We start from the raw sequence: 27,521 nt of genomic DNA, 5'->3' as shown, positions 1-27,521 counted from the left end.
TCACTCCCCGGGACAGGGCAGAATGAAGGGAATGAAGGCGGTAACCCAAAATGAGGACTGATTTCTCTCTCTCTCTCTCTCTCTCTCTCTCTCTCTCCCTAAAGTAAACTAGTATCAGAATTTATTTGTCAAATCTATGTCAAAAGATTATTTCATTACGTTTTATTATCAGAGGTCAAACAAATTAGAATCTTGTTTCCAAGTAGATCAACAGTCCACATGTGTCATGGCTACTGTCTCTAAGAAACTTGTGTTTGTTGAGGTCTGACATACTCTCATGTTTTAGTAACAGAACATATTTGAGATTAAGAACCCAAGTCACAGAGGAAAATGCAGAGCCTATACCAGGCTGCTGGCCGGATTCTCATGACTTTAGGGGCTCTCAGTGTTTTCTCTGGAGTTATTGCTTTCTTCCCAGTCTTTTCTTACAAGCTTTGGTTCACAGGATGGAGTGTCTGGATTGCTTGTCCCATTTGGAATGGAGCTTTGGTAGGTAAACATTTTATTACCTATATTGAGAGATTACAGGAAGGAGGGAGGGAAAGAGGAGACAGAATAACATATTCTTTTTAAGTTTCCCAACAATATGAAAAAGTCAACATTCTACAGAACTCACCTTAGAACATTATTTTCTACAAGACGCCTGGTACACAAAAATTTGTGCACTCAGGGGGGTCCCTCAGCCTGGCCTGTGCCCTCTTGCAGTCTGGGTCCCCTCGAGGGATGTCCACCTGCTGGCTTAGGCCCATTCCCCGGGAGATGGGGCCTAAGCTGGCAGTCAGACATCACTCTGGCAGCCCAGGGGCCCTAGGGGGATGTCCACTTGCCAGTGAGGAGCAGGCCTAAGCTGCAGTCAGATATCCTTAGCACTTCTGAGGAGGTGGGAGAGGCTCCTGCCACCACCGCTGTGCTGGCAGCCAGTAGCCTGGCTTGTAGCTGAGCAGAGCTCCCCCTATGGGAACACACTGACCACCAAGGGGCAGCTCCTGCATTGAGTGTCTGCCCCCTGGTGGTCAGTGTGTGTCATAGTGACCAGTCATTCCCAGTTGTTCTGGTGTTAGGGTCAATTTGCATATTACCCTTTTATTATATAGGATAGAGGCCTGGTGCACCAATGGGGGCCAGCTGGTTTGCCCTGAAGGGTGTCCCAGATCAGGGTAGGGGTCCCAGTGGGGTGTCTTGCCAGCCTGGGTGAGGGGCTGAGGGCCGTTTTCAGGCTGGCCACAGCCCCTTCAGGGTGTGTGTGTGGGTTCCCACTGGGGTGCCTGGCCAGCTTGGGTGAGGGGCTGATGGCTGTTTGCAGGCTGGTCAAGCCCCCCAGTGGGAACCCTCACCCCATGGGGGTGTGGCAAGCCTGGGTGAGGGGCTGAGGGCTGTTTTCAGGCTGCCCATACCCCCTTCAGGGTGGGGGGTCTCATTGGGGTGCCTGGCCAGCCTGGATGAAGGGCTGATGGCCATTTTCAGGCTGGCCATGCCCCTCAGCGATCCAAGCTCCCAGCCTCTCCTTTTTTTCTTTTTTTTTTTTCCAGGGTGGCCTGGAAGCAGGTATCTGGGATTTATTTATCTTCTATAATTGAAACTTTGTAGCCTTGAGCAGAGCCCAGAGCCGGCCAGGGCAGGCAGGAAGCTTGGCTTCCTTCATTGCCGGGGGCAACCCAAGCCTCCTGCTCTCTCCAGCTCCATGTCCCTGGCCATCTTAGTTGGGTTCATTTGCATACTGGCTCCTGATTGGCTGGTGGGCATGGCTTGTGGGTGTAGTGGAGTGATGATTAATTTGCATCTTTCTCTTTTATTAGTGTAGATTATTTGCATTTTAAATGTAGGATTTTTCTTAAAATAATTTTATCATGTGTACTGTATCTTATGTAAACTATAACAGAAATACTGTTCAAGAAATTCTTAAAAAGTTATTTTATTTTAATCTCACCTTGATATTCTGAGAAATTGAAATATCTTGAAGTTGGAATTAAAAGTGTATATATATATTAGGGGTGTGGGGGAGGTAGAAGAAGGTAAAGAGGAGATAAATGGTGATGAAAGGAAACTTGATTTGGGGTGGTGAGTACACAATACAATATCCAGATGATATATTATAGAATTGTACACCTGAAACCTATATAATTTTATTAACCAATTAGAGGCCCAGTGCAAGAATTTGTACACGGGTGGGGTCCCTCCCAGCTCATCGGGGCCTTCTCACCCAGTCCCAGTTGGGGCCAGCCTGGGGGAGGGACCACAGGAAGTTGGCCCGCCATGGGAGGTTGGCTGTGGGAACTCACTGACCACCAGGGGGCAGCTCCTGTGTTGAGCATCTGCCCCCTGGTGGTCAGTGCATGTCAAAGCTACCAGCCAGTTATCTGGTCATTCAGTCGTAATGGTTGCTTAGGCTTTTATATATATATACTAGAGGCCCGATGCATGAAAATCGTGCAAGGGGCTCGGCCCTTGCAGCCCCTGCTTCATCCAGAAGGTCATCTGGAAGGATCTCCAGGAGGTCGTTTGGCTATCCAGTCTAATTAGTATATTATGCTTTTATTATTAAAGATAGATGTCTCCCCAATAAATTTAATAGAAAATATCAACCATGAAAAATAATTTTAAGAAGGAAAACAGGTGAAATAACTTTCAGACTAACGCTTTTATTAGAAATGCTGACATGTGTCTACATCACCCAGATTTGCAAGCCCAAAAATCTTAGTTCTCTCTCCTTTTTCTCTCCACACAATTGTTTGACCTGAAAATAATTCAAGAAGTTGGGTGATGGCCCAGCCAGCATGACTCAGTGGTTGAGTGTCAACCCATGAACCAGGAGATCACCATTCAATTCCTGGTCAGGGCACATGCCCAGGTGGTGGGCTCGATCCCCAGGAGGGAGCGTGCAGGACGCAGCTGATCAATAATTCTCTTTCATCATTGATATTTCTATTTCTCTCTCCCTTCCTCTCTGAAATCAATGGAAATAGATTTTTTTAAAAAAATGTTGGGTGATGAACTTCACAAACTTCCCAGTTCCCTAGGGAGGTGGGCATGTGCCAAGTACAAATTGGCACCAAGTAGGTGCTCAGTGTCTGCTCTTTGGCTGATTGACAGATGAAGGATCAAACCAGTACATCAGCTTCATGGGTCAAAGAAGTGAGCATGTCTTACACTAAATTCAGGGTGGTGTGACTTAGGAGTTACAGAGGCCCACAAGCACAACAAATCCTTCTCTCATTATTTCCCAAGTTACCTGACACTCACCACTGAAGACTAGAGAATTCAATTTTGAAGCTTTTTGATCCTAAGAAGTTTTCTATTAAAATGTAGCCACCCTGAGGAGGGGCAACACTTTAAGTCTTTTTAAAAAATCAGACTTTAACTGGGGTAGTACTTAAAAGTGAGATCCTAGGAAATATAATTTTAATCTAACTATTAAATAAATATGTGTTGATAGCCTCCTACATGCTTGAGTTACAATGGAGCATAAAGCAAGGTCCAGATGCTAATGGAACTCAGTTCAGCGAGGTTTAACGATGGTGTGCATACGGGGCAAGCCGGGTGGTGGGAGTATGGAACTGAATAAGGAGACCATTTGGTGATGTTTTTCTTTTTTCGTTTCTTTTTAAGTACATTATTTTACATTTACCACTCTGGTCTTAGCCTATAAAATGGGGTATTTTACAGGTAAAGAGAGCCTATGTGAAATGTCTAACCTTAAGATATTAAGAAAGAGTAAATGCAACTTGAACAAAGAGCCTATATAATAAAGAGCTAATATGCTAATTAGACTGAACAGCAGAACAACCGTCCGGACGACCTTCCAGATAAAGCCAGGGCTGTGAAGGCCAGCCAAGGCAGACAGGACTGCGAGGGCCAAGGCCCTTGCACGAATTTCATGCATCGGGCCTCTTGTTGTATAATAAAGAGCTTTGCCAATATTGAAGCCCTATACAAGTGTTTTAATACCATGACTTTCCCTGTCCAAACCCTGTGTTCCTAATCCCTTGCCACCCAACTCACTCTTCTAACCCATTCCCTGATGACTTACTGAGTTCCCCATCCTGTTACCTCCTGGTCTTCATCTCCTGCCACTCTCACTTAACTAATTTCTTTCCCATCACACTAGCTTCTTGTTGTTCTAAAAAATGCCAAGGGTGTGTTTCTGTCTCAGGGCCTTTGTACTGTGTGTTTCTGACTAAGGGCCTTTGTACTGTACAGCCTGTTTTCTGCCTGAAGCCTCTTCCCACACACAACTCATTTCCTAATCTTTAATTCCTTGAACAAATGTCACTTTCTCACTAATGCTTAGAACCTCCCCCACAATTGACATTCCCTGCTCTATTTTTCCCCATATCCCTTATCACCATCTAATCTCTATATATAAAACACTAATATGCAAATAGACCAAACGGCAGAACAACTGAACAACCAAACAACTGGCCGGTATGACATGTGCTGACCACCAAGGGGTGCGTGCACAGAACATGGCAGGCGTTGGCCACAGAGGGATGGTGGAGCAGGTGAGCAAGATGCAAGACCAAGGTAGGATGCCGGTTGCTGTCATCGGGGCGAGCCTCTGGTGGTTACTGAAAATTTTTTGCTCCCGTGTGCTGTGGTCCTGTCAGGCGCTCGCACCCACTGCCGGCGCCCAGCGCCAGTCCCGATTGCTCAGCGCCATCAGCAGATGCGAGCAGGGCCAGTGCTGTCAGTGTGTGGGAGCGGCAGCAGCAGGAGCAGAGGTTCGGGCAGACAGGGGACCAGGGGCCACAGCAGGAGGGGCTGGACAGGGGTGCGGAGGATGGGCTGAGACCTGTCCCTGTGCCCACTGCAGCCTCTTGACCCAGCGCTCCTTTCAAGGTGCACAAATTAGTGCACTGGGCCCCTATTATACCATATAATTTACTTATTTATTATTTGTTTGTCCTCCTCCAATGTTTATTATACAAGGGCAGGGATTTTTTCTATTTTGTTTATTGCTGTATTCCCAGCACTTGGAACAGAGTGAGCCACATACTAGATGTTCAATAAACATTGTTCAATATACATTGTCGAATAAGTGAATAAATCTCATACTGGTGGCACAGAATTCCTTATATAGTTGAACTCTAATTAGGTGGCAGAAACTAAAGGTCAAGCTGGTATTTATACTAAAGCAGAAAAAAATCCTCATGAAAAGGAAAGCAATGAAATTGTTCACTCTTTTGATAATATTTAAATTTGAAACATAATTTCTTTTTCCTAGTTGAGTTTTCTATTGAACCATAGCTCTGTCTGATCAGGGTCAACTTCAAAAGGTCTCTGACTCATTTCACAACCTTCTTTGCCAGTCATTTCTCAACTTTCCTACAAAGTGTATCTTCCCCTGGTGAAAAGATAATTTATACACTTCAATCATATTGACATTTCCCTTTGTAAAGAATACATATCTCTTTGGAGACTTGTAAGAGATAGGTTTTTACAAGTGGCCCATCGCTTTGTATTTGTTCAGTGCCTTTCATTCAAGGCTTTCTAAGTTCTTCACAAATATTGGTCCTCAGACTCTCCTACTTCTATTCTGCCAGCCATATGATAAGCAGCTTTCCTAGAATTTCTGAAGCAGTTATTTAAAGGCATCATGACAGAAAGTATGCAGCAAGGAGATCATAGCACCTTACACAATGAGCTCTACTTAAATCCCAGAAAACCTGCCTTGTAGATCAAGTTCAAATGAAGAAACCAAAGTACAATGAGTTTCACAAGATCTGAAGCCTAGAGGGTTCAGTGGCTTGGCCAATAGTGAGCAAAAGTGCTTCACCCAGAACCCTGCTTGGAGAAGGGAACTTGGGAGGAAGGTAGGGCTAGACCTACCCATGCAACTCCAGGCTCCTTCTCTGTTACAGGAGGGACTCAATTGCAACATGGCTCAAATCTCTTAAGCTTCAACAGTCCTGTGATTTCTAACTACCTGATGGTCAATTTTCCCTTAGATATCCTACGCTTCTTTAAGTTCAGCTTGTCCAAAACAAATTAATTATCTTATCACCAAAAACAATCGTTTCTTCTCCTGACTTCCTTGTCTTTTTCAAACCTTGGAGCAATGTTTGACTCTTCTTTCATCTAAACTAGTGCTTCTCAAACTGTCATGTGCCTATGAATTACCCGGGGATCGTGTCAACGTGCAAATTCTGGTCCTGGTCAGTGTGGCTCTGTTGGTTGAACATCTCATGCACCAAGAGGTTGCAGGTTGGATTCCTGGGTTGTGGGCTCAATCTTCACTAGGGGTGTACAGGAGGCAGCCAATGGACGTTTCCTCTTTCATTGATGTTTCTCTCCCTTTCCCTTCCTTTTTCTAAAAATCAATAAAAACATATTTTTAAAAAAATGCAAACTCTAATTCAGTAAGTATAGGATGAGGCCTGAGATTCTGCATGGCTGACAAGTTCCTAAGGACCTGTCCTGCTGGCCTTAGGACTGTGTTTGGGTTTTACTGCCCACATTCAGCCCACCCTCAGCCCCATTCCCACCTGATCAAGTCCAGTTGTTACCGGAGCCCAATATCTAAGTTCATTCTATCTGTACACTCTGGCAAAAAATGCACGGAAGTTGGGGGTTTGCAGCAAAGAAAGGAAATCGTTGATTAGAATTGGCAAATCTAGAGATGAGCAAGCTTGTGTCCTGAAAGAGCCTACTCCTCCATGGCACATAGGTTACAGAGTATATAGAGCAAAATCACAAGACACCGGGGTTAGGAATTCGAGGTCTGTTGAGAGCTGATTGGTCAGAGGTGAAATAAGGGTAATAAATCATTTCTTCAGGTCCTGGGCAATGTTTTTGTTGTTATTTTTTTAATTGATTGATTGATTTTTTGAGAGAGAGAGAGGAAGGGAGAGAAACATTGATTTGTTGTTCCACTTACTTTATGCATTCGTTGGTTGATTTTCTTTTTTTTTTAAATATATTTGTATTGATTTCAGAAAGGAAGGAAGAGGGAGAGAGAGATGGAAACATCAATGATGAGAAAGAATCATTGATCGGTTGTCTCCTGTACGCCCCCTACTAGGGATCAATGCTGCAACCTGGCCATGTGCCCTTGACTGGAATCGAACCTGGGATCCTTCAGTCCGAAGGCCAACACTCTATCCACTGAGCCAAACCGGCTTGGGCCACTGATTGATTCTTACATGTGCACTGACCAGGGATCGAACCTGCAATGTTTGCACATTGGGAGGACGCTCTAACCACTGAACTACCCGACAAGGGCCTATTTCTTCAGGTCTTGAGGACAACTCCCATGGTCAGCTCTGGAATCAGGAACCTGGAACCAGTTTCAGGAAGAGGTAGCCAAGGGTGTCATCATGTCTTCCTGGCACAGTAGTTGAAACATAACAGATTAAGATGTTATCTTTTTAGCCTGCCAGGGGCTTAAACCTTGTGACCATTAGTCAGAACCAAGGCATTGTTTTCTGCTGCCCCAAGGGTCAACAGTCACCAAGGTGAGAGACTAAGGTCAGGTCAGTAAAGTGTGCTGAGAGAGAGAGGAGGGAAAAAATTATTGTTTTAAAATTACAGTTTAAATCAAATCAGAGTTATGAGGACCCTCAGTTTCACAATCAGTTGCCCAGTAACTTTAATTTTTTCCTATGAGGTGCACCCCTATGCATTCCTTCCTCCAGTTCTCACTGTGTACCTCACTACCACCACCACCACCACCAACTTCTTACCACTTCCCACCCCTGCCCAAGTTTTATTCCTAGATAACTTTGATAGCTCAGCTGTGGGACTCTCTCCATCAGTGGATAATAAAATCAATCTGTTATGTAGCTAACAGAATTTAGAAAACATGAATCAAATAGAATAGGAATAGAAATAGAATAGAATAGAATAGAATAGAATAGAATAGAATAGAATAAGATAGGATAGGATAGAATAGAATAGAATAGGATAGAATAGAGAATGAGACTATTAGAGTATATCACACAAAATAAGGATATTATTATTATTTTGGTTAGCTATAAAAATATTTATTTCTTGGCCATGAAGCAAAATATATTTCTTACTGTGGATAGTGGTTAAAAGCCAAAACAAACAAACAAAAAACCCACACACAAAAACAAACAAACAAAAAACATTTGAAGACCAAGGCCCTCCAGAGACCTCTCGTCCTCACTCCATTCCAATCCAACATGCATGCAACAACAGGCTCATCTTTCTAAACCTCTGCTGGGTCAGTCTATCTCCTTGATCAAAAACCTTTAGTGTTGCTTCACTGTCCAAAGTTTGGATATGTCAGCCTGAACTGTGAGGCCCTCCTCAACCTGGCCTCGTGTGGTTTTGAGCCTGATTTCCCACTCTTCTCCCCTAAGAACCAATCCTCCCGCAGGGCGGGGCTCCTCTCTCACTGTTCCCCAAGAGTGACTACCACTTTCCTGCCTGTGCACCTGCTGCTCCGGCTGCCTGGACACCCTTCCCTCTGATTCCCACTGAAATCACATCTGTTTTTCAAATCCGCTTCAGGTTGTGGGGGCTAAAAAATAATGGTACTTTTCCTCTCACTAAGTTCTTCTAGCTGGGCTAGTAATCAAATTAATAGAGGCAGTGTAACAGGAGAAAATAAAATTTTAATGCATGCCCATGGGCATTAACATAGGCTTAAAAATTTCAGAGACAGTGAGACAACATTGGGTATATATGATATTTTAGACAAAAGAGCAAAAGGGCAGGGGGAACAGGGCCATAGATTTCCCAAGAGAATGGGCAATTTACAGGTAGTTGAGGAAGAGCAGAACACACAGGGCAGACAAATTCTTGCTAGGCATCCACACAAACATCATGCAGCCAAAGAGTAAGTTGGGATCATAGTACTGGTCTGGTGTTGTCTCATTGGATGTAATTTACCACTGGCCAGCCTCCAAATTCCCACACAGAACTTTGGGAATAGAGATACTGTATAGTTTTTGGAAATTTAATGTTAAGATATCTATAATAACATTAAAAAAAAATATTGCTAGGCAACCCAGAACTAATGGGACACACGGGGTTCTAGTAACAGGCTCCTGACTAAAGCCTTCCTATTCACCATACTTAATTCAAGGTAGGCTAAGGAGGAAATCTTAAGACCTCCTTCCTAAAGCAGGTTTTTCTATCAGAATCTCTTGAGCAGAAAGAAAGGAGGAGGGTGGGGCAAAGATTCTTTCTGAATCTTTTGTTTCTCAATAAGCACCTTAAAATCAATATCCCAAAGGGCAGCTGGTAGCAAAGCCTTGGTCCCCTTCCAGGTCCTGTCTCCTCCACGGTGACTTCATCAGTGATTGTTCCCCCTGGAAATGGTATCTTGTCATTGAGCTCTTCTCACACAGAAAGCACCCACGCTTTTACCTAATTTTTTGGACATCCTCATATTTGCATTATTTTCCTATCTAGACTGTAAATTGCACTGAGAATTGGAGCTATTGTTTGTAGAATTATTACTTGGTGAGCTTTACTCATTTTATTTAGCTCCTCTGTGCTTCATTTAAAAAGTACCGTGAGCCCTGGCTAGTGTTGCTAAGTGGTTAGAGATTAGGCCCTCGCACCAAAGGGTTAAGGTTTGATTCCCAGTCAAGGGCATGTACCTGGGTTGCAGGTTTGATCCACAGCCCTCGTCAGGCAAGTGTGGGAGGCAACCAATTAATGTATCTCTCTCACATCGATATTTTTCTCTCTCCCCCCTTGCCTCCCTCCCTTCCACCCTCTCTAAAAAAATAAATGGAAATAATATCCCCAGGTGATGATTAACAACAACAGCAAAAGGTAGTGATTCTTTTTTAATTTCAATTGATCACCAAGACAATTATGATTGACTGGGGTAAGGAGTGGAGAGAGAGAAGTTTAATGATACAAAATTGGATAAAATTAAGATTATTTTAAGTTATAGTTATGGAAAAGTTATAGGAATTATAATATTATAGTAAAATAAGTGCCATAGCTTCTAAAAAAATAAAATAAAAATAAAAAGTAGCAGATCTACATCATAGGGTCATAATGAGTGAACACATGTGAAGTGCTTAGGCTAGTGCCTGGCATAGAGCAAGTGCTCAATAAGTATTAGCTTCATCATTCTGTCTGCATAGTATCTATCACATCCCTTGTTCATAGCAGACCCATAATCTATATATATAAAAAGCCAGCAACTGCAATGCCATAATGACCAGAATGACTGGTTGCTATGACGCCCACTGTGGTGAGCTAATGGGCCCGATCAGGGGGTGGGGCTGGCCGGCCAACCTCCCGCAGCCCCTCCCTCCACCCAGCCCCACCCCTGATTTCTCTCCCCACCCCAATAGAGAGCAGGGCCAGCCGGCCCACCTCCCACAGTCCCTCCCCACAGCCAGCCCCACCCCCATCAGCCTCCACCACCTTGATAGGCCTGTGGCCCCTCCTCCCAGCCAGTTTCACCCATGATCAAACCTCCCGCCCACCCCCCTCTGATCAGGGGCAGGGTTGGCTGGCCAACCTGCTATCATCTCCTCCTCCCAACAGGCCCAGCCCCAATCCTCCAATTGGGCCTGAGCCAGCTGGACCCCACCCAAGCACAAATTCGTGCACTGGGCCTCTAGTAGATGTTCATAAGTGAGTAAATTAGCCCACATTAAAATTATTTCTCTAAAAGTTTCTATTTCCGCTGTGGCTGCTCCCTGCTTCCTTCGTCTGCTTCTGGGAACTGCATCATTTACTTGAACAATTTAAAGAATAAGTGGGAGGGTTCACAATTATCATGCAATCAAAGTGTTAGCAGCAACCATTGCAAAACCCAAGTACTGTCCCTAGAACTGCCCATAGAGCACGTCAACATAACAGCCCATAGAACATGTCAACAGCCTGTCAAGAAAAGCTGAGGGAGAGTGCACGTCCCCAAGCACCGCCCCCTCCTTCCTCACAACCTGACCGCCCTGCTCTATCCAACTCTGTGCCTCTCAGACACTCCCTCCTTCACCTTTCCTTTTCCCACTTGACCTCTCCCCTACCTCAAATCTCTCTTTTTTATTATTTTCCCCTCTCTCTCTAAAAACAAAATTTTTTAAAAAGAAATAAGAGAGGAAGGCTGTGACTCCTGAAGGCACACTCCCACTCTCCCTCCTATGCACAGTAGGGGGTTGGGGCGGGGGAGGGGGGTGAGAGGTCATGAGGGGAGGTGGGATGGAAAGATGAGTGTGCTGGGCTCCTGAGCCACATCCTGCAGGGTGGATTTAACAAGTCACTGGTATTCACACACCAGCCTGCTCCATGAAAGATCTTTTTCAAAGTTTTGTGTAAACAAAGTAAAATTCAAGCTGGCAGCTACAACCGCATTTTTCAACGTTAGAAAAGGCAAGAAACAGTACGTGCCAAAGTAGTTACGGCAACCTGGAATCTAAGCGGCTGATAATGTCAGCTATCTATTTGGAGCTAAACCAGCAGAGGGGCGTCCCCCTGCTTCATCTCCTTTGCTTCAGTGTTGCTCACAGAGGAGTGACGTGTCATTTGAGCGCCTTGCCTCTGAAAGCACAGACTGGCCGAGGGCTTAGCCCGCCAGTGTTACAGTTGCTCTTAATAATTCTCCTGTTTTGTTGTACTATTTGTGCTGGCTCGACCTCCATAGGGTCCCTTGGAAACTTTCCTCCTGCAGAACCAAGCCAACCTCTTTTGACTACAGATGGTTCTGTTTTTATCCATGGGAGTTTTATGGTATGGCGATGCCAAGTCTGGAATTTCAGGCTTAGCTACATGAGAAGTTTTGTGTGAGTGCATGTGTGTGTGTGTGCTCCGCACCCCCCCCCCCCCCCCCCCCCGGCCACATCTCAAATTCTCTAAATCCAACATTCAAAATAAAATATGCCAGGGAAATGAAAAGCTGGGTCTCAAAATAATAAATATGCCAGACCCGGGGCTACAAAAGCAGCATACCACAAAACCACATTGGTAAAAGCTCTGATTTTTCTCCCCCTTAAATTTGTTGGTACTATATATACATTCATGTTTATTTTTCTGTCAAAAACCTAAATGGTACTATTTTTAGGCCTGCCTTCGTTCTATATCTTATTTCAGGCACATCTCTTCCTGGCTTTCTCTCTCCATCTCAAAAACGTTTCTTGAGGAGGAACAAATGATTTATGGGTTGGGAATAAGTGATTTCCAGGCTCAATGACCACAAAGGTCTCCTTTATCAGACCGGGCGCTGAATCAAAGATGAGCCCAGATTTTTTTTTTTTTTTTCATTATCTATTGCTCAGTTCTGGTGACACCATTCCCTCCTTTGTTTAACTATTTTTATTCTGCACTTTGGGCCTTTTTCCTTCAATGGAGACTATAAAGAACTCTCTTTTGAAAAGCTGGACCCCACTGCAGCCAGAACAATATATGCCCCATCATGCATTCATTCTAATGATAATCTTTGTTACTTGAGAAACAAGGATCACGTATTTGTATCCCACCAGCAGGCTTTTCAAGAGGAAGCAGATAGTAAAACATAGTGCTGCTGCTGAGGGTTTTCAGGGTTTTGTGACACATTTTCCATTCCGGTTCTTCCCTTGTGCAGTTTTAGCAATTTGTAAGAACGATGAACAATAAGCAATTAATCAAAACAGAACATATGGCAAGGGTTATAAAGCCAAGCTTCTATTACAATGACAGCCTACTGTAGCAAAGCTTATCATCTCGATGGCAAAGGCAACACAGAAAATCAAAAAATGAGCTTGCATGAATCATGTCTTTATGACACTAATGGTTTCTCTTCCTCATTGTCATCACGGATGAAGAGGAGGTCGGAGCTATACATCCACTTAGCCATTTGCTGTTCCTTCCAGTTCATGGTAAAGTTGTCAAATGGTGAGACAGATTGAACTCTTTCCAGAGGTACATTCTATCATGGATGTTATTTTCCCATCTTCCTTTCACAGGCCATCACAGCTGGTGTACTCCTACTGTTGGCTCACAAAGAGTGGACCCAGAGATACTTGGTAAACACGTGGACATTGTTGATGTGAGAAATATCCAAACCTGTAAAGATTTGACTTGAGCCAAACGGACAACAACTGCCAAGAAGCAAGATCTAAACTTCTTCAGAGAGGGACAGTTTTTTAGTTTCTTTTACTCATTTGAAATTAAGGAGAGAACATAAGGGAGATTACATGGAGGTGGTAAAAAGCAAGGTGGGGATTGGATTACAGGATAGTGAACAAGATTATGTGATCTCTTGAGAATGGTTATGTCTTAGAAGGAGGGATCTGAAAAGGGACATTTCAAGGGTGTGTTAATCTAGATACACTGGCTTAAGGCAAAGATAAACTTTTACTAAAGAAGTTATGTGCCTGGAAGGTGATTACCCACCATAAACTGCCCATTTAGAAATTTATGATCAGATTACCCTGTGAGGTTACTTTCTGTCACTGGACTGGTCAATTTTATTATAGAACCCCTTTTATTTCGAGGAGGATCGTTTGAAGATCAAATCTCTCCTAGTTCAGGATAAAATATAGAGACTGTGATTTCCAATTATAGTTGAACTAGAGGCTGGATGCACTAAGATTCATGCAAGAATGGGCCTTCCTTCCTTCCCCTGGCTGCCGGCACCGCCTTCTCTCTGGCCTTTCCGCCTTCCCATGCTGCCCAGAGGCCCGGAGCAGTTGGGGCAGTGCAGAACTCTTGTGTCCTGCCCTGCCCTGCCCTGCCCCCTCAGCGCCTGTGTATGCAAATTAACCAGCCATCTTTGTTGGATTAATTTGCATGCTCACTCCTGATTGGCTGGTGGGCGTCCCGAAGGTACAATAAATTTGCATCTTTCTCTTTTATTAGTGTAGATTCTGTCTAATCAATGCCTTACTATGATGAATTTTAAATAATAAACTATGTTTTCAATTAAAATTTTGTATTTGATTCCTGCCCCAAACATTTTCTACAAGTTCCTGTGGTTATTGTAAGTGCTGTCATTTGGGGAGGACAGAACCAGGGTTAGTGCTACTGGGTTTCATCTTGAAGAAAGAGATGTATAGGCTCCTCTGCTTTCAATGTTGCATTTTTAAGTCTCAACTCCTCAATTTGGTATCTCCTTCCAATTTGGTATCTCCTTCCAATTTGGTATCTCCCTGTACTCTTTGCCCTTAAAGAAAGAATGAGGCCTGGCCGGTTTTTCTCAGTGTTTACAACATTGGCCTATGGACCGAAAGGTCTCAGGTTCAAGTTCTGGTCAAGGGCGTACCTCAGTTGCAGGTTCAATCCCCAGCCCTGGAGGCAACCAATCAATGTGTATCTCTCATGTCAATGTTGTTTTTTTCTCTCTCTCTCTGTCTCTCTCTCTATATATATTCCTCCCCCCTTCCTTCTGCTCTCTCTAAAAAAATCAATGGAAAAAATATCCTCAGGTGAGGATAAAAAAGAATGAAAAGTCATAATAATTTGAATTTTAATAGCATGAAACCAAGTAATCCCACAATATAGATCAATACCTTGATCTCATTAAAAACTTTTCTCCGATGGCTACAGCAGTGCTTCTCAAGCTTTAATGTACTAGTAGGTGTAAATCACCTGGGGATCTGGTTAACAGGCAGTTTCTGATTCAGTAGATCTTGGAGAGACCTGAGAGTCTACGTTTCTAACAATGTACCAGGGGGTGTCAGTGGACCATGGACCACACCCTGATTGGCGAGTTCCTAGGATAGATAAGGCAGGGATTCTGTTTACGCGTCTGTTTTTCCCACCCCAGGCTGGTTCTCAACACATGACAGGAGATAAATAAATATTTGTTGGATGGAATTGATTTCATTTTTTGCCCCAGTTGGCTGATGTTATTCTTCCATAATGTAGATAGAAGAGGAGAACACAAGGACCTAAGGGAAGGTTGTGACCCATTTCTCGTTCACTTCCCAGTAGGAGAGATTAAGACCTGACATCTCTTTCTTCCCATTGCTAAGAAGCTTTTGGAAAATATAGTTTCCAAAGTAACTGTTTGTTTCTGCTTTATTTTCAGTGGGAAGCTAGTTTCACTTTTGTGATTCTGAGCCTTATAGGATGTCCACTTCATTTTGCAGTAGCCTTGGAATCGGCTCTCCTCGGCCCATATTGCTTCTACTCATTATCAGGGGTTGCAGGCACCAATTATCTTGGTTATGCGGTTGCCTTTCCTTTTCCGTATGCAAAATTCCCATCAGTATGTGTGGATCCACCACACTATGAAGAGTACCACCTGACGCTTCAAACCTTTGACCTGTGCCTGAGCTCTGCCATGTTCTGTGCGTCCCTGACAGTATTCCTCAAGCTCTCAGCAAGACTTCTTTGGAACGGACACATAAATGTAAGTTTCAAGAAACAGGGGGCTGGTTCTTATTCCATCCTGAATACTAAAATGAGAAGCCTTGTACGTTAACATTTCATTTTTCTCTCTTATTCACCACTGTATCCTGTATAATCATGGCAGCCAGTGGCTGGCACATAATAGATGGTCACTAATTGTTTTTGTAAGAATGAATGGAAATATGTTGATGTGATAACTAAAGGTATGGCAGTAGGTAGCGCCAGCTAATTTTTTATCTCAATGTGCTGTTTAAAAAATTACTGATTGAGATAAATATTAAGAGCTTTGTGTGGAAATTGAAAGCAGCACCCTCCATATTTTTAATATTAGTCAAATACAGATATCTTAATTTGGCTTCTATCCCCTTCAGAAAGATATACATGCTCCTTGACTGGAGAAGACATATGAAATTCTCCCCCTCTTTCTACTCCTACTCCAGCAGAAAGGCTGATATAGGCTAATATCAAATTTATTTTCCTAACGTTTTCCAGGAGGGCTAACCATATTAACTGTATGAAATAATAGCAGAGTGAACTGTATGTTTACTGTGTATCAGTGTACTTCCCATTTTACAGATAGTAAACTGAGGCTAAAGAGTTTCTATAACTTTCCCAAGGTCACCCTAATGCGTCTAGATTCAGAACCCAGAGCCATTTCTCTTAATCAGGCCAGATGGATTCTGTGCCTCCTTGTCACTCAACCTTTCCTCCTCTGCCAGATCGTTAATATGCATGGCTCTGACCCCCAGGAGGATTACAGCAGGGTCATTGGGAGAAGAGCACAAGTGATTTCTGATTCTAAATTTCTACAGGTATTCATCCTGGGTCACTGCTTTGTGAGTTGGACAGCTTCTTTCTGGAAAGAGCTATTTCCCAGGGAAAACTCTCATACTGGCTGTATGGTTCAAGTCAGTATTCTATTAGGATCAGGTGAATTTAAAATATATTTTTATTGATTTCAGAGAGGAAGGGAAAGGGAGAGAGAGATAGAAACATCAGCGATGACAGAGAATCATTGATTGGCTGCCTTCTACACGCCCCACACTGGGAATTGAGCCTGCAACCCAGGCATGTGCCCTGACCAGGAATTGAACCAGTGACTTTCTAGTTCATAGGTCAACTCTCAACCACTGAGCCATACTAGCCAGGCAGAATTGGGTGAATTTAAGTAATGTTAGCCAATTCTCTCCCTCCCTCCAATTTGATCCTATCAACAGCAACCATCAAAGCTAAAAAGATAAGAATTGACACTCTCAATGCCTTTTGTGGTCATTCTTGTCCTCTTAAAGTTCTACATAAGTCTGCAAAGGAAATCCGTACATTCTTCAGAACAGAATTGATTGTATAAGGAGGCTTGCCCAGGATTGAGATGAACAGACCAAAATTACCTCCCCTATTGTATTGCCAGGGCATCTAGAAGTTTAGTATTTGAGATTTATCCCTTCTGGTAAACATCCTAAATTTCTAAAGCCCTTTGCCCCAAATTTCTAAAGCCCTTTGCTAAAAGGAGCATATGCCTAAGAGAAATACACATTTAAGTGTTGGCAGCCATAGCCCCTCAGCATAGATAGTTAATCAGATACCTGATTCATTGTAGGCATGACACTCATAGCATCTAGGTTTAACATAGATAGAAGGCAGGGAGAAAAAAAATTAAACATTTACAAAGAACTGGATAAGTCAGTCCCATGGATACCCAACAGGGAGGCCACCTAAAGTGCCTGGGAAAAAAGAAAATTAATTGAAAACAGAGCAAAGTTCTCCAACTTCAGAGTTTTGTCTTGGCCCATCTTGCTCAGGGTATAGTTCTTGGTGTGTGATTTCTAAGCTAGGTGTAGAATCCAGCACAACTACAGAGTGGGGCAACAGTAGGTTTACAGTTGTTCATATGGAAAATAATACAAAGATTAATAAATCATAGTTCAAGAATAAAGCCTTTTGTGTACTCACAACTGTAAACCTACTTTTGTCCCACCCTGTACAACATGTTCCTCCAAGTGGATCAGTGGCATCAGAATCTTATTAAACCAGATTTTTGGATCTAATCCAAGACCATTCCTACTAGATCAGAAACTCTGGGCTTGGAGGCAGGGAATGTGCATTTTTAACATATGACCCAAGAGATTCTGATGAAAATTCTCTTCCTAACACAAAATTATCTTACTGTCACTTCTGGACAGAATCTCAGTTTTCCCATCTGCATAGAATGCAGCACTAGTTTGGGGGAGAGTTCCAGATAAATTTAATAAGAGCATGTCTTTAGTGAGTGTTTTTGGATAACTTGACACCACACACTCCACAGTGGTGGCAGATCATGTTTCATTAGGGAGGATGAGTAGCTGACATAGGGGGGATGATGTTAGGTATTAATAACTAGCACTGCCCTGAGCCCACAAGGAACACAGGCAGCCTGAGCAAACCTTTGTTACTGTGTAGAAATCTGGGCTGTATGACGCACCATTTCTAGCATTGAAATGAATGTATTAATTTCTCAAAATTCTAGAAGCCACACAACTTTCTTAGAAGGAAAGGTGGGTCATTTATTGGGATACAGAATTCTATATAGTGATTCTATTTTAATGAACCTCCATATAATTACATTGTTAGATTCCTCACATACTAAAAGGAATAAGTAATATTTTAAAATTTAATTGAAAACTATACTGAATATTGTAAAATATGCTGCTGATTCATGCTTCTTTTATTTCTAAACAAAACACCAAAAATGCTTTTATTTTTTTATTTTTAAATATATTTTATTGATTTTTTACAGAGAAGAAGGGAGAGGGATAGAGAGTTATAAACATCGATGAGAGAGATCGATCAGCTGCCTCCCGCACGCCCCCCAGTGGGGATGTGCCCCCAACCAAGGTACATGCCCTTGACCCGGAATCGAACCTGGGACCCCTCAGTCCGCAGGCCGACACTCTATCCACTGAGCCAAACCCGTTTGGCCCAAAAATGCTTTTAAAAGCTGTACTTTTAAATGTCTGTCTGAAAATTAAAATTTTCTTACATGAATATAGTACATATCAGGAAACTAAAGAACTATGAAAATTTCTAAAAAAGAAATAAATGATGGCTTGAAGGAAGATTTGGAAAAAATTGTAGTTGTACTTTATTTTATTGTAGCACAAAATACATTTTTTAGATACATTTGTCACCATCAATATTTTAGAAAATATCTGTCTAAGAGTTTTTTCTGTAAGTTCAAAAAGTTTTCAGAAATGAATCAAATACCCCTTAGGATTTCCCACATTCATTATTTCTTAGAATTGAAGTCATCTTACATCCCAGTCAGCTCGAGCTGCTATAACAAAATACCATAGATGGAATGGCTTAACCAACACACTTTTATTTCTCACAGTTCTGAATGCAGGAGGTCCAGGATCATGCTTGGTTTTTGGTGAGGCCTCTCTTCCTGGCTTATGGCCGGCTGTTTTCTTATTGTGTGCTCACATGGCCTTTCCTGTGCCTGCTCCCGGAGAGAGGAAGACCTCTCTCTTCTTATAAGGGCACTAATCTTATTTTGGGGGCTCCATCCTCATCACCTCATCTAAACTTTATTACCTTTCAAATGACACACCTCCAGATATCATCACAGTGGAGATTAGAGCTTCAACATATGGATTTGGGAGGGGGATGGGGCACAAACATTTGATAACATCCTGCTGAAGGTCACACAGTGATGGGGTATGAGCGTGCAGTCGATTGGTACCCAACCAAAACCACAGGGAGAAATGCTTGAGTCACAAAGGGTTTGGTGATTTTGATGAACACTTATAAAGGCATTGGGTGATGCTGCAGACTAAATGTCTGGCCCGGCCAGTGTGGCTCAGTGGTTGAGCTTTGACCTATGAACCAGGAGGTCATTGTTTGATTCCCGGTCAGGGCATATTCCCTGGGGTGTGGGCTTGAGACCCAGTGGGGGACGTGCAGGAGGCAGCCAATCAATGATTCTCTCTCATAATTGATGTTTCTAGCTCTCTCTCTCCCTCTCTGAAATCAATTTAAAAATGTCCGTGTCACCTTCCCCAAATTCATATTGAATCCCTTACTCCAGTGTGATGGCATTAGGAGGTGGGGCCTTTGGGAGCTAATTAGGCTTAGATAAGGTCAGAAGGGTAGAGTCCCATGATGAGATTAGTGCCCTTAAAAGATGAGGAGACCAGAGATTTCTCTCTGTTCACCAAATAAGGAGAGAGAGCCAGCACCTTGATCTTGGACTTCCACCCTCCAGAACTATGAGAAATAAATGTTTGTTGTGTAAGCCACCTAGTTTATGGGAGTCTGTTATAGTAGCCGAGCTGGCTAAGACAGTGAGCCCTTCCAAATTTTAAGGCCCTCAGGGGAAGGGGTGGAGCTGGGAAAGGAGTAGGAGCTCCCTGCCTGTGTGGCTCCTTGCACGCGGGCTGCAGTGACCCTGTCGGCTTAGGACACAACGCAGGAAGCAAGTGAGCACAACACAGAATTTAAGTCGAGAAACTAAACCATAGCCAGAATTGTCTACATTCTTGGTTCAGTAAGTCATCGAGTGATGGGAAAGAAAAGAATTGGGACAGCAGACGCACTGCAGCTGTCCCCTGCAGCTACTCTGCCCCTCCCCCATGGAATGGAATGGCTTCATTTGTTTTCCTTTCATTATTCATTGTTATGTTTGGGGGTTTTGTGTGTGTTTTTTTAATGAAAGGGGGAAAGAAAATATTTTCCCCCTTATCCTGTGAGATGATTTTTTTTCAATGAATTGAGAAATACTTGCTTTCCATAAAAGATGTAGGTAAACCCTTTAAATGCAGTTTGGAAACATATGGGGACAGAATATTTATCAGTGGAGGACTCTCTTCTTCCAAAATGAAGACAAATTAGCAAGCAGCAATATCCTGGCTTAAAATCTTCCAGTGGACCTGCACTGCACCGTTAGCAGTATAAATACAATATAACAATATAAATATGTTTTGAAATAAGTTTACCTGTGACTCTCATCTTCAAGGCCTGAGGCCTCCTGTTGGGCTATAATAGGTCTTTCTGCTGCCTCTGGGAACTAAATCCCCTTGGGCTAAACTCAAGTAAAACTCAAGCAGGACCAGGGAACAGTGAGAATCCCTTGTACTTCTTCCTCACAAATTCCATTATGTGGTCTCTTCAAATTGGTCAGTAGAAAAATAAAACTCTAAGGGGAGGGAGTAGGAGGGGGTGTCAAATGGGAGATATCTGTAATACCATCAGCAATAAAAATGTATTAAAAATAAATAAATAAATAAAATAACAATCTGGAAAAATATCACAATTCAGGGCATCATGATTACTGTGATCTCATCATTTTCTCTGGAATAATAATAGCAGTGGCATAAAACTGGATAATAGGAGAATAATTGTAGGTGCTATTTATTGGGCAGTTACTATTTTTCAGGTGTGTTACCTCTTTATTCCTCACAAAACTTCAAAGCTCATTATTCTCATTTACAGATGAGGACGTTAAGGAGCCAGGATTCTCTCCCAGGTCTTGCAGGGAAAGGAACCTAGGTTCCTTGCAGCTGGGCCACACCTCTTAGGTGATACATCTTCATCACTACCTATGCCAAGTGACCTTGCATAGTCTTGCTTTTCATGAACAATCTTTCTCACAGACAAAAACAACAACAACTCATATTTTAGAATTGGAAGCTATTTTTTCCAGGATATTTTTACTTTATTTAATCAGTGGAACCATGCCAAGGGTGACAGCCACTTACTAAGAGAAGGGATGAGACTGAAGTATATTAAAATATGCTTGATTTTTTTTTTTAAAGAGAGAGCAATAGGTGGGGAGGGGTTAGTAACCTGAGAATTTACTTTATAAATTATTATCAACACATTTTCCTTTTTACATGAAGTCAATTTAGTCTTTTAATATAAAATATTGCTCCTTATTCTTTTTTTAAAATATTTTTTTATTGATTTCAGAGAGGAAGTGAGAGAGAGAGATAGAAGCATCAATGATGAGAGAGAATCATTGATCGGCTGCCTCTTGCATGCCCCATACTGGGGATCAAGCCAGCAACCTGGGCTTGTGTCCTTGACAGGAATCAAACATAGGACTCTTCAGTTTGCAGGCCAACACTATCCACTGAGCGAAATCAGCTAGGGCGGTCCTTATTCTTAATGCAAAATGTTATTATTAATATATTTAAAATCAAAATGTGTTATACTTAAAACAAATAAATATATTTAAAACAAAAAAAATTTGTTTTCTAAAAAGGCAGAAATTTTAGTAGAAATCAGAAACATCCATTCTCTATAATCACATAAATTAAGTTTTCAACAAAGAAAACTGAATTTATACTAGTAAATATTTCAGAATGATCATAGTGGTGCTAATATGGGAGCACAAAACCATTTAGAAATGTAACAATGTTAGAGACTTTAAATTTTGTTAACTAAAGAGGAGAATACTTGATGGCTATTATTGGGTGCCTGAGTTAACCCCCACCCCCCCATAGGAAAGAAGGGAGAGAAACAGAGGAAGTAATTAGGGTGAAAAACAATGGGGTTGTGTAGGGTGGGGAATGACATAATGACACTTCCCCTCCCAAACTGACCCTGGGAGCAGTGGGGACTGTGGACAAGGCACACATCAGTAGGTGAACTTTGGCTTCCTCATCTCTAAGACCATGCAGTGGTTCTCAACCTTCTGGCCCTTTAAAACAGTTCCTCATGTTGTGACCCCCAACCATAAAATTATTTTTGTTGCTACTTCATAACTGTAATTTTGAATCGTAATGTAAATATCTGATATGCAGGATGGTCTTAGGCAACCCCTGTGAAAGGGTCATTCCACCACCAAAGGGGTTGCAACCCACAGGTTGAGAACCGCTGCCTTAGAGCGTGGCCAGCAAGATCGTAAGACCTTTCCAGATCTGTCTCAGCCTGTGATTTCTATTCCATGAAAAAGATTAACATTCAGAAGGGAGAAGTGTGAGCAGCAATGGCTGGCTCTTTACCTGCCCATGCCGCACTGATATGTTGCTGGGCTACACCACATGGCCTTACTATGTTAGCTCAAGAAGTCATATACGCCAGCAATATTATTCATGAGAGATGGTATGAGAGTTGTTACAGATTCCCAGATCACTTTAACCATTTTAGGAAAAAAGCTTTCTTTGCTTAATACTCAATTTGTCAGATTGAACCAACCAGAATTGTCTTGTTGGCTGTCTTAAAAAAAAAACAAATAACGTACCATTATATTATTGAATAAGTAGAAATTCCAATTTATTTGCAAAAAAAAAATTATTTTAAAATGTTTTTCTTTTCTTACATCACATAACTAACCTAGATGAAAAGGAAAGCTGCCAGTTAAAGCAATGAATGATGAGGTACCTATTTAATAAAAGGATTATCTTCTCTTCATTAGTACTATATTAGTACATGACTTTTCTCTTGTCATGTGTCAAAGAGTATGAACCCAAAGCCCTAAATACAATATTCGTTACTTGTACTTGTTCCTCTACACTTATTGAGCATATATTAAGTGGAAAATATTATGCTAAAGGCTAGAGGGTAGAGACAGAAATATGAGCAACACACATTGAGGTCCTCTGACTTATAGGGACTGAGAGGAAATGAGACTTGAGCCAGGAGGACCAATAACCTAAATGAAGAACAAAATCTAAATTAGGGAGTGGTGGTGGACATGGAGAAGAGGTGATGCACATGAGAGATATTTAGGGGGTAGAATCAATGGGACTTAATAACAGTTAGCCTGTGGGGCAAGGGAGAGGCCCAGGAAGTTGCAAAAGCGTTTCTTGACCATGAGAAACAGGACAGAGCGATTGGATTCAATGTGTGAGTCCTACTCTTTTCATTTAGGGTAAATTTTCAGTTTCATATCTCATCATTAATTAAAAGCCATTGTGAAAATTTAGAAGAAATCAGAGGACTTTGGCCAGTGAGGTACTAGATCTTGCCATTGGACACTCCATGACTTTTGTTGGTCACACATCAGATGAAAATGGTAACTTGCTTTGAGTTTATAATACACCTAGTGCTAAGACAGTTTCAATGTAGCCCATATTTATTCAACAACTTTTCTTTTCCTGAATCTCCCATGACAAGGATTGCCCATGAATGACCTGTAGATAGCGAAGCCCAATGAACTCCTCAGTCTTCCTTGACCTCTCCACAGCCTTTGAAACTATCCACTTTCTCCATGAAATCCTCTTCCCTTTGACTTCCATGGACCTTTTGCTTTGGTTCTATTCCTTCTTTATGGTTTTTCCTCCTCTAAGAACCTTCTTAGAAGGTTCTTTTGCCTTGCTCACCCTTAAAGGCTGGTGGCCTTAGTTACCACCTTTGGACTGATGGCCCACACATCTATATATGTAGCCCAGTTTCCTCTCCTGCTCTAATGAGCTCTACATCTGATCATTTTTGGACACTCTCCTGGGTGTCTGCAAACACATCAAACAGAAGATGTTCATAATGGAGCTGATCATCTCCTTATCCCCAACACCTGCTCTTCTTCCTGTATCTCCAGCTCAGCTGCTAACACTCGGGACACTCAGGACAAGCCTAACACTTGGGGTCATCCTTGACTCCTCACACCTGAGTCAATCACCATATTCTGACAACTGCACCTCTTTTTTTTTTTTTTTAATATATTTTATTGATTTTTTACAGAGAGAAAGGGAGAGAGATAGAGAGTTAGAAACATCGATGAGAGAGAAACATCGATCAGCTGCCTCCTGCACATCTCCTACTGGGGATGTGCCCGCAACCCAGGTACATGCCCTTGACCGGAATCGAACCTGGGACCTTTCAGTCCGCAGGCCGACGCTCTATCCACTGAGCCAAACCGGTTTCGGCGACAACTGCACCTCTTAAATATTTCTCCACTGTGTTCCTCTTTCTCTGTACTATCTGTGATGGTCCTGGTTCAGGTGTCCAACTTCTCTCATTAAGACTTCTGTGCCTCTAGTCTTGCAGCTTTAGTTTTCTTTAGAAGTATCCTCCACATGAACTCTAGAATGAGCTCTCTACAGTTCAAATCTGCTGTTACTATTCCTCTGGCTTACATCCTTCTGTGGCTCCCCTTCACACTCAGCTTACAGCCAACTTCCTTCATGTGACATCCATAGGCATTCAGCTCCTCTCCAAGAATGGGAGAGGGACTGTCTAAGGTAAGCAGGAAATGTGGGACTAAGAATGTAGAAATCAAGAGTAACAGAGTCATGGATTGCAATACTTGATGTCATTTTTATGTCTTCCTAGCCATAGCTAAAATCTTACTTAAACCTATAGCGGGAGTATTTCAAGTTTTAAAACAATTTACATGAAGGAATTTACTACGGTCGCTGGAATCCAAGAAAAAGCTCCAAGAAGGAATACAAGGAACAAAGTAGATTTGAATTCTCATACCAAAGAGCAGTGGTTTATTGAAGAAAAATTGCTTTTAGCATTATTTATGACACATGGAGAACCTGATATGCCCTGGTACTTTTGGAGTCGGACAGTTTGAAGTGTAATTATTTCCTCTATCACCTACTATCTGAGTAGCCTTGTGCAAATCAATATTGGACCTCTCTGAGCCTAAGGTTCCTCATTTATAAACTGAAGATAACACCTACCTCACATGTTGCAAAATGAAATGATGTAATTACTACTAAGAGCCTTACACTGGCATGGAACTTGATAAGTGCTCAAGAAATGTTGGCTATCTTCCCCTTCCTTCTAATCAGATTTAAATTCTTGGCTGCCATTCAGAAAGTGCTCTTTACCCTTTCTGTTAATTTTCGAAAAGCCCTGAACCAATCCAAACCAGACAAAACAAACAGCAAATGACCAAAAGAGATATTCAACAGCGATTTCCCCACATCCTTAGACAACCTCTGACCACAAAAGTAACAGTTCTTCTAGACTGTTTTATGCTTACGCCAGATATTTCATTACACATATATTTCTTTTTTATTTCTTTCTTCCAGTATAACCAATTCTGTTGTCTCTGGTGGTTCCTCTTAAATTCTTAAGTGGTACCATGATGCTATTACTTGAGTCATCCTTCATTGGGTTCCTGTGACATAAAAAGGGGGCTAAATTAAATGTCAGAAGTGACACTCTATTCTCTTTGATAAATTGTAGAAATAAATACTACTTTATTTTTCTTTTCTTCCTAGGGTCAAAAGAATGGACAATAAATTTGAAGCAATGTTCCTCTTAAATTTGTTATATCTGTGGCCATGATTTTGAAATATTTGCCAAATAATTTTGATATTTGAACATTTTTCCTCTATGGGTTTATAAAATAAAAATTGAAATTATTGTACATTTTAGTTCTTTTTTATTATTAACCTTGTTTTTTCTGATTTACATGTTATGATTGCTAAAAATTGAAATTTCATCATTGCTGGCATCAAAATTCTAAAACCTTAAATATAAATTTGCATCAAATTAATGTTTTCTTTAAATTCCTCTTATTCCTGAGTGGTTTCATTAAGCTGTGATTCCTTCCTACCTAAATTATGGAAACATTTTTCTTAGCATTTCTTCATTGCCATTAATTACCAAAGTGACTTTAGATCTTCAAACACAATTGGAACCTTGAACAGTGGCCATATGAGAAGGATCCCCTGCAGGGAGAGTATAACCCTCCCTCCTGGCCTCTCTGTAGCTCATCTCATGACAAACAATTTAATAGTTAGAAGGGATCTTAGGGGCCCTTTAGGCCAACTTCTCATGAAATGTCCCAAGATCTATATGCCCCCAACAGCTCAACCATTCCCAAGAGGCAACCCCACCCAGCTGTTGAGACACTCTCAATGTAAGAAGTCTTTGTTAATTTGGTCAGAGATCTGCTCCTTACCTTCTCTATGCTTTGGTCCCACCTGTAGCTCCTAACAGCACAGTGGGGTGGTTTTCAAATGTGATACCCAGACCAGTAGCATTAGCATCACTTGGGAACTCATAAGATCTGGAGACTCTGGGGCTGGGTCCCAACAATCTGTTTTAGGAAGCCCTCTTCCAGGTAATTCTGATGCACTGGTGTAGTGTAACAGGAAGTGGGTGGGACTTTGAAATAAGAACACCCTGGATTCAGATCCTTGTCCTCTGTCATTTCAGGCAATAGCTTCAGTTCCTCCCTCATCAAATGGAGCTATTGTAATTCCCAGGCTTGCTGAGGGAATTCAGTGAAATGATAAAGGCAAAGCATATAGCAGGAAATCTAACGCAACTTATCCACTCAAAAATGGTGTCTAGTGTTATGGATTCATTCAGCACACTTATCAGATGCCTTTGAACACCAGTCTTTATAAAGTCCATTCATTTGAGAAAGGACAAGTACAGAAGGAAAATTTTAGGTATAACATGTTAGGCATATCATGAAAAATATGATCCTCAAAGAAACTAAGTCCCATATTCAAGGACACACAGATCAACTATTGGTGTCTGGGGGTCCTTAGGTGCCTCCCAGGCCTCAGCTCTTCAATCAATACATTATCTGTCACCTAATGCAGCAATATGATATCTAGTCCTGGCCTGGTGATTACACTAGTAGGGGCTTGAAATTTATCAGTATTGAGTCTGAATTAGTTTTAATATTATTTGAGCATTCCCATACAATATTGGGCGCCTTGGCTATTTACTTACTTACTTACATTTTGCTTTCTTATTCATATTCTACTCTGTTCTGAAAGGATTTAAGGTGACTGTTGGGCATTTTATTAAGAATTGAAGTTCCAGCTGCTATGGCACCAACTGTAGGACCAGTGAAGTCCAATAGTTGCTTCCCGGAACTTTTGCAAGAGGCAAATGTGCAAAATTCTGGGGATCTCAAACGGACACTAAGTGAAGTAGTCCAATACCCGGTGCTTCAGGTTTAACTGGAATACTATGTGTAACCTGTTCAAAAGTGTAGTCAGATATCAGGAACTGTGAGGAGCTGTTTCTTGCCTTTGCGTGCACAAAGAAATAACCAGGCATTTTGCTATGCCCTTCCCTAAAGGAAACTAAATGGTTAACGCTCACCATCCTGTGCCAAGAAGTCTGCTTTACAGACCAGAAGGAATACGGCACCTTTACTTTTAACAGCCTGTTTCCAGTTTTGTTTGGCTGTTAATATTACTGGAGTAGTGACAGAGGCCAAGGCAGGAAAATGGGCTGGGTTACTTATAATTCTTTGAATGTGGACACATCAGCTTGTGGGAAGGAAACTATTTAAAATGGGGCTTAGGGAAAAGGGGGAAAAAAAATCCCCTTTCCCCATATGAGATTCTTCCATGGTGTTG

The 27,521-nt window shown here is 41.9% G+C and overlaps 1 protein-coding gene and 1 non-coding gene across 2 annotated transcripts; both read left to right on the top strand.

Annotated features, from left to right (window-relative positions):
• Positions 1-305: 305 nt before the first annotated feature.
• On the top strand, positions 306-25,561 carry TMEM212 (transmembrane protein 212). Its single transcript, XM_070403631.1, has 4 exons — positions 306-489; positions 12,873-12,932; positions 14,939-15,262; positions 25,413-25,561. The coding sequence occupies exons 1-4, from the start codon at positions 331-333 to the stop codon at positions 25,431-25,433; spliced, it is 564 nt and encodes a 187-aa protein (XP_070259732.1). The 5' UTR covers positions 306-330; the 3' UTR covers positions 25,434-25,561.
• Positions 8,679-8,884, top strand: LOC139004665 (small nucleolar RNA SNORA23). Its single transcript, XR_011470515.1, has one exon. It is a non-coding gene; the product is annotated as a small nucleolar RNA SNORA23 (small nucleolar RNA).
• Positions 25,562-27,521: the final 1,960 nt, after the last annotated feature.

This window comes from Myotis yumanensis, unplaced genomic scaffold (genome assembly GCF_028538775.1).
Source record: "Myotis yumanensis isolate MYYU_CA2020_CCGP unplaced genomic scaffold, mMyoYum1.0.hap1 SCAF_2, whole genome shotgun sequence".
Lineage (NCBI taxonomy): Eukaryota > Metazoa > Chordata > Mammalia > Chiroptera > Vespertilionidae > Myotis > Myotis yumanensis.
Note: the sequence above shows the minus strand (reverse complement) of the source record. Positions and strands in the feature narration are given on the sequence as shown.